Source organism: Paramisgurnus dabryanus, chromosome 10, assembly GCF_030506205.2.
Source record: "Paramisgurnus dabryanus chromosome 10, PD_genome_1.1, whole genome shotgun sequence".
Lineage (NCBI taxonomy): Eukaryota > Metazoa > Chordata > Actinopteri > Cypriniformes > Cobitidae > Paramisgurnus > Paramisgurnus dabryanus.
The window spans coordinates 2,237,169-2,251,313 of record NC_133346.1 but is presented as its reverse complement, the minus strand read 5'-3'; the positions used below and the strand labels follow the sequence as shown (position 1 = coordinate 2,251,313).

The window sequence follows — 14,145 nt, the reverse complement described above, 5'->3', positions numbered from 1 at the left end:
CTTGTTTAAGTGCTATAATTGGGTCCCCAGTGCTTCTATCAACCTAGAAAATGTGAAAAAGATCAACCCAGTAACTTAGTTTTCTGCAAGCATGTGAAAAAATAAGTAATTGAAATGTGTCTCCCCCTGTGATGTCAGAAGGGGATAATACCGCCCCTTATTCTGCACTCTCCAACCACGACTGTGCAATTTAGTGCAGAGATCAGTTCATTTGCATTTAAAAGGACACACCCATTTTTGCTCACGCCTACAAAGAGGCAATTTTAACATGATATAATAAATAATCTATATAGTATTTTTTATGCTCAATTTTCACATACGTACTCTGGAGACACCAAATATTTATTTTATGTCTTAAAAAAATTCTTGTGAAATGTCCTCTTTTAAGAATGCAGACCTTCCGTGAGGAAAACCCATTTACAAGATAATACAAGATGTTTAAATGTCACAATCACACTATTTGGTTTATTCATATGTAAATATAATGCTGGATCTGTTATTAAAATACATATTTAAATTTAATTTTGTGTAATATAAAACTGTACCTGTCAAAATTATTTGCAGCATCCAGTTACCGTGCGTTTTTTTAGTATGTAGTTATCCGAAAAGAATAAACCTTGGAATTTACCGACTAATCTAGCACTTTAGAGAGCTGTGTAATAAAATAAAATAAAAAATATAATATAAAAAATAATATAAAATAACCTACATAACCACCGATGCACAGTGTGTTAAAGAACACACACTAACAATGTATTATTTTTAATAAATGACCTCATGTACCCGCAGGGCAGAATAATAATATACACTCACTATATTTTCAATACTTTATACATGTCAATCTCATGAAAAACATGCTGTGAGGTTCTCACCAAGTGCAGGAGAACCCTCAGGGCGTCTCGGGCTCTGTCAGGGTACTGCAGGATCTCAGCCAGTGCCTGACCAATCAGAGACGACGGGCTGTTCAGCTTCACGTCACTGCCGATCAGCATAAAGCCTGAAGAGACATTTAACTAGTGAGCACACAAATCTGTGTTTAGTATGGAATACTAGTGTGTACTACATACTACACATCTTTCTATGCCATCTCAAACATCATCTGACCTGCCCAGTTGGAGGGATGTGAGAACTGCTTGCTGCTCTGAACGGTTTTCATGGCGTCCGCGAGCGCCGCGCTGGCTTTGGTGCCGTTGAGCAGAGCGCTGTAGAAAGCGTGGATAAACATCTTGGAGGCTGCGACGGGCACCGGCCACAGCGACACCAACACGCATTGAGCACCAGCGGCCAGGAAAGCTCTCGTCAAACCCACCGCACCGTCCGCAGTCACTTTACTTTCGGACTCCTGGTACGACCTGCAGGGTTACAGAAATAAACTTGTATTAGCATCATCGAGCGGTAATTCACTGGAATATAAAGCTATTACTCTAAATCGACTGTTAAACCACTCTGAATGTGGCTGCATGGCCTGTTAAGCAGAAGTTATGTATGAAAATACTGATGTACTGATATGAACAGAAAGCTGCTCGTGCACCATTCAGAATAGAATTGAATGATGTCTTTTACATTACAATTCAGTGTCTGAACTGAAAATGAATTTCAGTTTCAAAATGATAATGTATGCATCTATATGGCTTCACCATGTGGGTTAATTTTATAAATTCACTGTATATTTTAAAGTACAGATGCAAAACCCTCTGACAAGTGCATCTGACTAACAATTTTCATCAGGCTGTCATGTTGTCATTTCACTTTAATTGCAATGAAAAGATTATTAGTCAGTAATTGAAATGCCTTATTTTCACAAATGTCACTCAAAAGTCATTTCAATGGTATTTAACTAATTTGACTGTCTTTCACTGCAAAACCCTCTAATGGTGCGTTCACACCAGATGCGAATTAAACGTTAAGCGCAAGTGATTTACACGTTAAGTCAATGCAAAGACACGATAGACATCCTGCGGCGAGATTGCCGTGAATTGAGTGTTTCGACTGTTAGACGCGTGTAACGTGCAATTCGCGCAAATTGAAAAATTGTAACTTTGCTGAATATTCGCTACGCGTTTACCAATCAGGAGCTTGCTTTAGTAGTGACGTGATTACGATATAGCAAACTGAGGCCGAAATACGAAGCAACAATGGAGGACCAAATCATCGTCGCTGTATGTGGACACCCGGAGCTGGACGACACATCTTCATACTTTTATAGAAACTGAAATAAAAAAGATTTTGCTTGGAAGAAATTGAGTGAGGAGGTCGGACAATCAGTAAGTTGTATAAAATGCTCTTTACTCAATTTGAGCTATGTATATAAATACATATTGAGACTACAAGCTAGCTAAAGCTGGCAAATTAAGCATATTCGCTTCTGAATTTAACACGCGAAAGACGCAAAGCTCACGCGGGAATGATGCGAAGTTCACATGCGCATGACTCAAATTTTACCTGTGGATTACACAAATTTCATGTGCGCTTGAAATTCATGTCATGCAATGAAGCCAGTTAACTCAAAATGTTCAAGCGTCCAACTATGCACAAATAGTGCGATTTATCCGATTCATTCGCATCTGGTTTGAATGCACAGTTATTTAGCAAGCTTGCATGCATGCACGTGCAAAAATTACACTTTAATTTTTAACACGCGAATTTCACACGCGAATGACGCGAAGTTCACGCGCGAATGACGCGAAGTACACATGCGCATGACACAAATTTTACCTGCCAATGACACAAATTTCAAGTGCGTATTACATGAATTTCACGCGCAAATGAAGCCAGTTAACTCAAAAAGTTCAAGCGTGCAACTATGCGTTAATAGTGCGATTTATCCGATTCATTCGCGTCTGGTGTGAATGCACAGTTATTTAGCAAGCTTGCATGCATTCAAGTGCAATTTTTTTTTTTTAATTCCCATTTTTTCACACAAGACATAGTAAACAGCTGCAAAACCACTAAATATGCGGCTAGATACATTGCAAATTATAAAAGTCACTATTTAAAAGATAAAAAGAAAGAAACTGAAGCACACATTAGGGGGCGCTGTGATGCACTTGCCACATTTTGGTTGTATTCAGGTCCAAGTACTCACAAGGGAAAAGATGCAAGTTTGAATGTAATCCATGATCATTTCACAATCGCCTTCGAAATACTTTTTACTATTCTTTGACATTTCCTCTGTTGTATTACTAACCCGAGCACCACGAGTTTAGTAGGCAGTCTGAGGTCCAGTATGTCGGCGGCGGTGAGCAGAAACTCCTGCAGCGGTGGACTGTCACAGATGCTCTCTGCGTCGCTGGCGTCGTCTTGCACCCGCAGGCTCTCTGGTATGGTGTAGTTGGATTTACCTCCGCTCTCTCCACCCCCTGTTCCTCCGCTGGACGCGACCGGCACGTTTCCGCTACTGGCGTCCTGGCTTGGTGTGAGGACCAATGCTGCCAGCTTCCAGGATATGTGCGTGGCGAAGTGGGCGCATTCGGCCTGCAGGAGGGCGCTCATGACTCGCTCTTTGGTGGCGGCGGGGCCGGCCAGCGGTTGACAGCCCAGGAGATCGGCAACCATGTGGGCTTCTTCTTCTGCGGTAGGCATCGGACCCCAAAGCCAGCGGTCCATTACTGATGGTGGGAGTCGGGGGTTTCCGATGACTGCGGCCATGGAACTACCACCGTTACAGAGAACCGGACCTGTCCGTCGAGGATGAACCTGTCATGAAAAGAAAATTAAATAGACTGGATGAGCCAAGGATGTTTTAACTTTATGCTTTTGTTTTATGCACAGTGCATTCTGGGTCAAACTGATTTTAGCGGCGGTAAACGCATTTCTTACTTTAGCTGTGGTCCCCAGACTGCCAATCGATGGAACGGCGATGAGACTGAAGCGTTCGTACAGATACTCGTTTGAAGAACTGCCCTTCAACAGAGCAAACGGGATGAGATACAGTTCTCCTTCAAGAACCAAAACCAACTGTCTATGTCTTCCCACCGGACCACTGGAGTGCATCAGACCCTGAGAAACACATCAAAACCATCACATACAAAGTCTTGAGTGGTAGATAACAGAAGTACAGGAAGATAAAGGAGGTGTAACTGTAGTCGTACCCCCTCCATGGGAGCGATCAGCAGGTCATAGAGAGCTCGTAACGGAGGTTTACTGAGAGTACTGGAGCGACGGGGAAGAGATGAGCTGCCCTCTTTCACCGGAGACACCGTGTTACTGAAGAGACTCGTCATACTCTGACAACTTCTGAAAACACACAAATATACACACAAATATGAAACATCCAGCGCTGAAAATTACTTGTACAATAAAACACAAAAACTGGCTATAAAAATATATTAGATGAATATTTTTTCAATTTGTTTGGAAAAAATCTGATAATCAACCTCAGTACTGATCAAAACTACCAAATCTTCACAAAAATCCATGATTTTAACTCTTTTATTGCCAAGTTCATAAGTGGTGTCACTGATTTGGGGAAAAACACACACAAAATGACAGATTTTCAATATAAAAAGTGATTGTAAACTGGATTTGTTTAACCTTTTTCAGTTTTGGGCATGTAAAAGATTGGTAAAAACATTGGCTTTGAAGCATTTTTAGTTTTTACCACATTGACTTTCATTATAACCACATTTTTTGATTGCAGAGCTATGATACCTTTTAATCATGCATTTTTTAATGTTGGTGTTTTTTTCTTTTGCTAAGAGGTCAAATTTGTCATTTTTACTGTTAATCACCACGTGGCACTATTAACCCTTTAGTAGCCCTGTGCAAAAACAAAGCTTAATTTCTGGCTTGTACGTTGTGTTTTATTGAGTATACCTTCATAATAAAAGCATATTAGTGTGTATGTGTGTGTGTGTGTGTGTGTGTGTGTATGTGTGTGTGTGTGTGTGTGTGTGTGTGTGTGTGTGTGTGTGTGTGTGTGTGTGTGTGCGTGCGCGTAATACATTTTTATAGCGGTTGAATTTAGTGGATGTTTTCATCTACTAACAATACGAAAGAGTAGTACATTTGCCCACGGTATATCGTTGAGTTTTTGAAAAATTTCAAAGCATTTTCTTAAAATATATATAAATATACGATTTGTCACCCAAAATTATTCAATTTGATAAAACAGAGAGAAAATTGTGGCCAAATTAAGAGTAAAAAAACACTCTAGTGGATGAAAACATCTCCAACAACACATAAGGGTTAAAAGTTAAAGAAATATTCCACTTTCATTAAAAAAATCTGATTCCCAAGTCATTTAGTGAAACGATCGTAATTTCCGGCAAAAAATTAATAAATAAATAAAAAAATTGCGCTTTTAAACCCACAACTTCTTGCCCTAGCCTTGTGATGCGCCAGCGTGACCTTACATATTACGTAATCACGTCAAATGCATGACATATGCAAATCTAGCACCCCAGTGTTTACAAGTGTGGAGAAAGAGGAGCGTTCAGATGTTGTTGTATGGATTGATACTAATTCATGTCTTTGTGTCAGTATATTGCTTAAAATGGTCCACAAGTGTGCGTTTCACATATGTAACACGTGATTACGTAATACGTAAGGTTGCGCTGGTGCTTCACATGGCTAGTGCAAGACAAGAAGCGGTGGTTTAAAAGTACTTATACCACAGGTCTGTTGAATGCTGTATTCTGATTGGCTGAGAAATGTTCCGTGGGTATGCATTAATTTCTGATAACCACACACCTAACTTGTCAAATGTCTTAAAAATAGGCACCAGAGCAATGGTCGTGCGGCATTGCACCTTGGGTGTGCATTATTTTCTTATAATTCAATGGCCCGTTGTCAATTATTCCTTACATATTTAAATTTTTTGGGCGAAAATTACAACGGTTTCGCTACATAAGATCCTTATGCCTCGGTTGGGATCATTTAAAAACCCTTTGAAGCTGCGTTGAAACTGTAAACTGTTGAGGTTCACTAAAGTCCACTATATGGAAAAAAATCCTGGAATGTTTTGTTAAAAATACTTAATTTCTTCTCGACTGAACAAAGAAAAGCATCTTGGATGACATGGGGGTGAGAAAATTATCACATTTTTTACATCAAATGTATCCTCTTAATATGTTATGAACCCATTTGCCTGTAAACTGACACTAGAGGGCGCTGCCCATCTAAATGAAACACAAATGCATTGATGAAGATTTATTTAGACTTTAAATTTATGATGTTTGTCTGTTTAAGACCTGTGTGTGCATGGCCGGACTTACCATTGGGCTTGAGTGGGCTTGAGCCCAGGGGCCTCGGCCAATATGGGCCTCCGTGCCGGCTTGCGTTCGTTTGATTTGTTCAGTCGTTTTCATTTATTATTTTACAGCCTATTGGTTGGTGCGGAATTGTTTGGTGCTGCATTTAATTCGTTAATATATATATGTCAGTCATCTTGGTGCTGAATATGACGCCCTGCGTTTACTGCTTTTGAAACCCATAGATGCTAGTATAATAGCCATAGCTGCCAACTCTCACGCATTCACCGTGAGACACCCGCAATTGACCCCATTCTCACGCTCTCACGCCACACATCCATTTTCTCACGCAGGCTCGTGCCCACCATTGACATTCCCATTGAGTTTAATAAAAGTCATGAAATAATTGCCTAATATACCTAATTGTACTTACTGTAAAACGCCTAGCTATCTCTATCTGGCCTGCCTCAATCAACATACAGCGCTCGTCAAAGTCAAAATGATGCGAAGGCCAATAAAATCAAAGAAGGTGGAGTTATTGTTTACAGATGCCGGAGCGCCAGCTACAAACTACAGAGCGAGTGCGCGGCTGCGCGATGGTGAAAGAGCAACGCGCGATGGTGAAAGAGCAACGCACGATGTAAGTAGCTAAACCAGTGCTCGCAGTACTGACACTTTTATATTTAAGCGTACCTTCACTGTCTTTTGCGTCCCACCACTTCTCATGTTGCTGGTACTTTGCTGCAAAAAGTCAAAGAGCATTTCACTTTATGTGGCGCTGCGCAGGAAGTTCGGCAGCGAGGACATCAGAGTACCGCGAGAGCAATTCGAAATGTTACAAAAGGGTCCGCCTTTACCTTTGCCCTCGCGTTACTCTGATGTCATAAGCCGATCAGTCAGCGCCGCACCAGTCGAACAAACAAAGCGTCAAGGTCTGGGTGAGAAGCAGAGACCTGCCCGGATTCCACGCACGCAGATACCCTCAGAAAACAGCTATTTTAATCAACCCTCACCCGCGTGTGCATGCCTGTAATCAGTACAAGCCTGTGTGATGTTTGCTGTGACAGTTTTTAATTAAAGAGAAAAAAAGTCAAATAATATTTGACATCTAACAATAATATATACGAAATATAATTATATGGTCTTGACATGCACATTATCTGTTGCTTTAGTTTAATATAAAGTACTAATTTGGTTTATTTGATTGTGACAGTCCCTCTATCACCAACCAATCACAAATAATCACTTTTGCTTCTCTTTCTCAGTGGATAAACTGAATCAAAGCTGCTGTTATCTGCAGTTATACATTTTACAGAGACCAGTAGCCTATTCATTAGATTTTAAGAACTTTTTTGGCACTTTTATCAGAAGGAAAGCATAATAGAAGTGTATGAAATAATAATAAAGACTCTAATTTCAGTCATTTAAACTCAGTAAAAGCTTTTATTTCAATTTAATTTGTAAAATATGATTAGATTTGTATTGTAATCCATTTTTACGCAGTTTTTCCAACTATTTTATACAGAAATAGCTCAAATCCACACTATTATCAATTGGTTAAGGACTTAAAAATTATTACCACAACCCACCCCCCCCCCCCCCCCCCTCAAAAAAAAAATCTCACTCCAAGCTGAACTCAGAAGTTGGCAGCTATGAATAGCGAATACGCGAAATGAGAGTCATAAATAAGCTTTACAGATAACGAGAAAGAGCAACGCGAAAATGAAGCGCTCCGTATGAAAGATTACTAGAGTAGATCTTGTAACTCTGTTTTTTCTTGTTTGTTTGTAATCTAACGTGATACGCAGCAGGTATACGCAGTATCCACTAGTAATGGTCAAGGATTTCCGTATACCCATTTAAAAAAGCGTGAAAATACTTAACAGTGTGTGACAAACCCTTGACACTTTCATTCATAAATTGACATCTGAATCACTCACCATTCAATCACTGCTCCACTTGCTACTTTGGCGGGTTGAACCTCATATACAGTCCGCTATTTGATATTTGATACATTTAACTTCATGCGGCACTGCGCGATCCGATCATTATATGAAATCAAATTATCACGGCGCAAAAGTGATTGTAAAGCAGACGGGTGTATTCACGTGGTTCAACAACAGCCAAAAAATTACATCAGAGTACCGCGAGAGCTCACACGGAGAAGTCTGCTTTCTAATCGCTCTCGCGGTACTTCGACATCATCACCAAGCGGTCTGCGTAGCGCCAAATGAAATACAATCTGCTCGAAGTCTGCAGCTCACACGACCCTGTAACCAAACAGTTTCTGTGGAAAAGTGAACGAGTGGAGCAGGGCTACGAAACATAACAAAATCCGGAGAGTTAACTACGCACATATGATTATGTCAACATTTAAACATTTAAATCATCAGTCCAGTTTATTACTTCATCTGGAGGTGAGGATTCACTAAATTATGGCCATTTTGATGTCCTGATGGTTTTTGATATAATCCACTAGCTAGCTAGACTAACTTTCCTGTAGTTTCTCTTTCAGCATGTTTGCTAACAGAATCACAGTTTAAACTTCTGAAAAGTGTTCATTTTTATATCTACGTTCAAAGTATTAATGTATTACGTTCATATCAGACGCAAAATTAATTAATGATCATCTTCTCCACTTTGGTTTTTGGTGTCTAATATTACATGATGGTCTTGTCATAATTATTAAATTACATCCTAAAATATTTTCTTTTCACTGCACCACTTAGGCTATATGCACAAAATACACTTGTTGATTATGTTTATAACATTATATGGTGTGTAGTAAGGTGAATGTTAATCAAAACATATCATTCTCTTCTTAAGCTAAGACTAACACAATGATTTTAAATGTTGTTATGGGGTATTTTTTAATGTGCATGATTAATTTGGATTTGTGACATCCCTAAAATACATGATTTAATTTTAGACTGGGCTTATGTTCTGCTTTAGAGATATAGGGGCAGTTTCCTAGTCAGGTCTTATCCTAGTCCCAGACTAAAATGCATGTTTGATCTGTCTTAATTTAAACACATTTTGCACTGATATATCTTAACATATATCATTGCCATTGTTTTGTCTCAAGACGCACACCAGTGATGTTTTTGTAAGGTTTGTTTGTAAAAACTACTTGAATGCCCTAATATAACCTAGCAATAGGCCTAGTGCTGGATTAATCTAAACCCTGTCGGGAAACTTCCCTAAAATGTAGTTCTATGATATATTTTTTATTTTAGGTTGTTTACTGTATGTGCACTCTCAGAAGATAATTTACACAAACTGTCACTGGGGTGGTACCCTTTCAAATAGTACACCTTTGTACCTAAAGAGTGCATATAATGGGTAAAAATTTACCTATATCTGTACCTAAATGGTAAATATTAGGACCCATTTAAAGGGTACCATCCCAGTGACAGCTTTTGTACCTTTTGTTCTGATAATGTAGGGCCCAAAATTTATTCAAGCCCAGGGGCCTCCACCCTGTTAAGTCCTGCCCTGTGTGTGTGTGTCTCAGCAGGTCATGGCTAAAAACACTTAATACTAGAGAATTATGTAAGATAGCCATTTAAAGTACCTTTAAATAACCTCTTAAAGGGATAGGTTTACCCAAAAATGAAAATCCTGTCATCATTTTCACACTCTTATGTTGTTACAAACCAGTATAAATGTCTTTCTTCTGATGAACATAAAGGAAGATATGTCAAGGAATATTTGTACACAAACCGTTCAGAGGCCCCATTGATTTCCATAGCATTACTTTTTTCTAATATGGAAGTCCTCGAAATTGTATTTTACATAGTTATTATCATTATTACCTGTTATTGGACCATCATTTGGTAAATCTATTTTATTTGTACATAAAACATCACAGTTCTTAGTTTTCTGATATATTGTAGTGTTGTGTAATAGTCACATGGCATGCAAATTAAACAATAATTTTTTTTATATTATTTATTTACATTTTATGATTTTTTCCCAAACATCAAGTTTGAGAATCCCTGCCTTAGACCATATATTATATTGATTTAATAAGTTGTAGTCGGTCTACTTCACATTATGCCCAACCTCACTATTTACTATGGTAAAATCATCGTAGTGCATAGCATCTCATGGCTTATTGCTTTAATTTAACTTAGCTATAGCTAGTACTGTATACTGTATGTACAGTAATAGATCTCTATTAACCTTTTACAATAAAGATAGTTCGGATCATGTAGTGAATGTAAAAAAAACATCATGCTATAAAGAATCTGTGGAGGTGTACGACTTTACATTCTCAAGGTCGAGTTGTCATCGCTATGATAACTACAGCATATGACGGTCAACTTCCTGACATAAATCTTTATCAAACAGATAATAGAGCTTCCAGCACACAGAGACAGGTGGTTATGGGTAATCGGGGGATCTGATACGCCCCCCTCACATCCCACCAGCACTGATAATCATCACGTCAAACCAAAGGCTGCTATTACTGGATCTACTTGGAGAGAATAAGGTGGACGTTTAAAAAAATAGCCTTTAAAAAAGACGAGCAGCATTATTTACTCACTCTCATGTCATTTTAAACCTGAGACTGTTGAACACAATAATAATGTTTTGTACACTAAAACATTTTCATTCACTTCTGCAATCTTGGAATAGTGATGCTGATGAATGGAAAAGATTTTATCATTTTGACATCATTCACAGATATTTTTAGGAAATAATAATATATTGTAAATATAAGATTTAAGAAAGACCAGTTTGAACTATTATATTACTATTATATTACTATACTATTACAACTATTATAAACATATAACAGCATGAAATGACATTTGCTCATACTTTTGCTTCTTGTATGGTGATTTACTTTTTTACTATACTGTTGTAAACTACCATTTGGTTTACTATTTTGTAGAGCAGTGTTTTATCATATTTTTACTTTAACACTTCAGTTTTATATAGTAAAAACCGTTCCCTTTAATTTCCATCTTTCTTCTTTTATTTCCATTATTAAAGGTGACATAGAATGACTGAACGGGATATTTATCCTTGTTCTGTGATGTGACATGTAGACAAAATTTTTTTGTTTGGGTCTGTAATGCCTTATAAGCTTCCTAAAAACCTCTCTCAGATAGCTCTATTAGGGTGGGGGATTTTAAACAAGTGGTTTTGCACCTATTTGGCTCCCCCTACTGGCTTAACTTGCAATCTCATTACTGATTGGTTGACTTTGCTGCCACTCAAAAAATGTAGCCAATTATTTTAAAGTGGAGGAGCAGTGAGATGCCTGTGATGTCATAAGCATCAGTTTTTCAGATTGGGCCGTTTTCTGGCTAACATTTCTAAAAGAGGAATTTCTATGAGACTGAGATGTTTAGCATGTTTAGCACTTTTTGTATGTTCGTGAATGCAGGTAGACTACCATTATTCAACAAAGACAAGGCAAAAATGGTTTTTCATTCTCTGTCCCCTTTAATATCAAGATTAAACCTATTAGCATGTTGTAAGTGAGAGCTAAAACAATATTAAACCACATTCGCACAAAATTTCTGAAAAATCTTGTAAATGTTCTGGGATCGCTTCCGTAAAGAAGACCTAGTAACATTCACGGAAAGCATCCTGTGTCAAGAATGCCATAAGGGGCGTGCCGTAGTGAGGACGTGTTCGTCATCGCAACAACAATATAATGTTTAGCTCTTTGACACAAAGATTTAAACGCACATCAACTTTTACAACAAGAAATGTCCGTAGTCTGGACTGATCAGGGAGCTCGTCAATATCCACGCTAAAGCTGAGATCATTCACCAGCAGAATTTTTCAATAGGAGACGTGCGGAAAGCGGCAAAACGGGGCCGGTAACAGAAGTGAAGCCTTGCTCGTTCACACAAAATCCTATGTTTCCAAAATGCTTCCACTAGGAAAAGCTATAGCCGCGTGGCGATTTCGCCGCTTACCGTGTGAAACGGCCATAACAGAACAGTGCATCAATTATGATCTTGTCATAAACGAAAATTAATCGGCAGAGAAATCACGGATAATTGGCAAACTTCATACACTGTTGAAAAATACGTCATATTTCTTTATACGGGATCTTTACCATATGTGTGTGAATGCACAACCGCAAAATCATTGGCAGTGTGAATGAACCAAAAATCAGACGATCCCAGACAAATTTTCCGTAATCTCTGTCTGAAAAGGATTGAAGTCTTTCACAAAATCACAGATATTATTGACATCAATTGTTTTTCTGCCAATAACACACAACACTGTTCTTCTAAGAACCTCTGACTGAATGGTTCTTTAATAAACCCAAAATGGTTCTTCTATGGCATCGTGGTAAAGACCCTTTTAAGCAACTTAATTTTTAAGAGTACATACAATATTTTCAAAGTACAGTAAATACCTTTCAGTGATTCACACAATAAGTGTTTATTGGTTTGAGTAAATAATGACAGGATATTTGAGTGAGTTGTGTATTTAATTCTGTGTTTCGTGTTCCTTAGAGTAGATCAGGAGTGTGTGTGTGTGTGTGTGTGTGTGTGTGTGTGTGTGTGTGTGTGTGTGTGTGCGTTGTGTGTTTTAATGAATACAGAGATGTGTAAAGCTCTTTTAATGAGCAGTGGGTAATGATGGCCTATTTGACCCTTTCTTTACCAACTTGCATCACAACCCTAGCATCTCTCTCTCACCCTGTTCCAGTGTAAATGAATCTCTCTCTCTCTCTCTCTCTCTCTCTCTCTCTCTCTCTCTCTCCCCCAATTATAATCCCTCTGAGTTTCTCCACTGGTTAAGTTTCGGTCTATTATGAGCAGAAATTTTTTGTTAATTGTGTAATGATTTGTGGATTGATTTGGTCTTGGAGTTTTATCTCTCACTGTGATGTGGTTGCTAAGGTGTTGTCTTGTAACCTAGCAACAGGGTTAACCTGTTGCTGATATTTTTTCTTGTGGCACAAGGCAAATAATACAACACGGCGTTAAACAATCAAAACCAAATCAAATGCATTGATGAAACCTCAAGTCTGATCACTTGCGGTATAATATTAAAATCCACACATATGGAGGTGTTGAGATGTTTGATAGCTGCTGATGTCTGACCTGTTGAAAAGGTTGTTTCTGGAAACCATCCTGAGGAATCCGGTTGGGTCCGTCACTGAGTTCAGTTTATTGTTAAGCTCTTCAAACTGTTGATCCAGGAGATCTCCAGCTTCACTTTCTGTCTCACTGCTGGAGCACGCTCTGAAATACACCAGCAGAAATACAAGTCTTGAGAGTAATACATTTTACCTCATTTACTGCAAATGCTTAAAGTCCTGCAATGCACAACTTAAAAGTATTGCTTTTATCACACATACTGCTGCTGGCTGGCAACTTTTTTTTTAAAAAACGCTGGCGGGGAAAGAGTTAACTGCAGAGTATTTCAGAAATATCCTAAAAACTTTAGGGGTTACCCCACAGGTATAACACTGAAGTAAAATTTTAAGACAATTCATATAAAACTACTGTAAATTACTTTTAAGTGTTAAGTAAAAATGAAGCTCTTTAAAAAAGCAACCAACGTTACCGACGTACATGCAATGTTTTACATATTTGGCAGGTTCCCGGTGGTTTATAATTTGATTGTGTGGGTAAAAATGGGTATGGGTGGGTAGGCAAAATTTTGTTTGGGATCAGTTTGGTTGGTTTAATAAAGTTAAATTATATAAAAAACAAAACCAAAGTATGCATGTACTTCCAATGCTGTGCAATCCTGTTACGTTAGCACAAACAGACTATTATTACCAATGACAGCCTGTTCCTGGCATTTCAAGGTAAGATTTCTCTCTCACGTAACACAAAAAAACCTTCATGCTGATCCGTAAACTGTATGTTTCATGAAAAATGTGGTAGTTTATACTTAGTGTTAATACAAGATGGCAACTGCAAGGGCTTCCCATGCCCTTGTTTTCTCTTGCAATGGACTCATCTCT

The 14,145-nt window shown here is 38.4% G+C and overlaps 1 protein-coding gene across 3 annotated transcripts in view; it reads right to left on the bottom strand.

Moving 5' to 3' along the window:
• Positions 1 to 14,145, bottom strand: part of ttc28 (tetratricopeptide repeat domain 28) — a 296,324-nt gene that overhangs the window by 5,511 nt on the left and 276,668 nt on the right. For all 3 annotated transcript variants that reach the window (XM_065263595.1, XM_065263601.1, XM_065263606.1), the window contains 6 exons: positions 13,274 to 13,414; positions 4,092 to 4,236; positions 3,820 to 3,999; positions 3,188 to 3,696; positions 1,105 to 1,352; positions 873 to 997 (listed from right to left, as the gene is read on the bottom strand). In XM_065263595.1, coding sequence (XP_065119667.1) covers positions 873 to 997; positions 1,105 to 1,352; positions 3,188 to 3,696; positions 3,820 to 3,999; positions 4,092 to 4,236; positions 13,274 to 13,414 — 1,348 coding nt within the window. The remainder of the gene's footprint in view (positions 1 to 872; positions 998 to 1,104; positions 1,353 to 3,187; positions 3,697 to 3,819; positions 4,000 to 4,091; positions 4,237 to 13,273; positions 13,415 to 14,145) is intronic.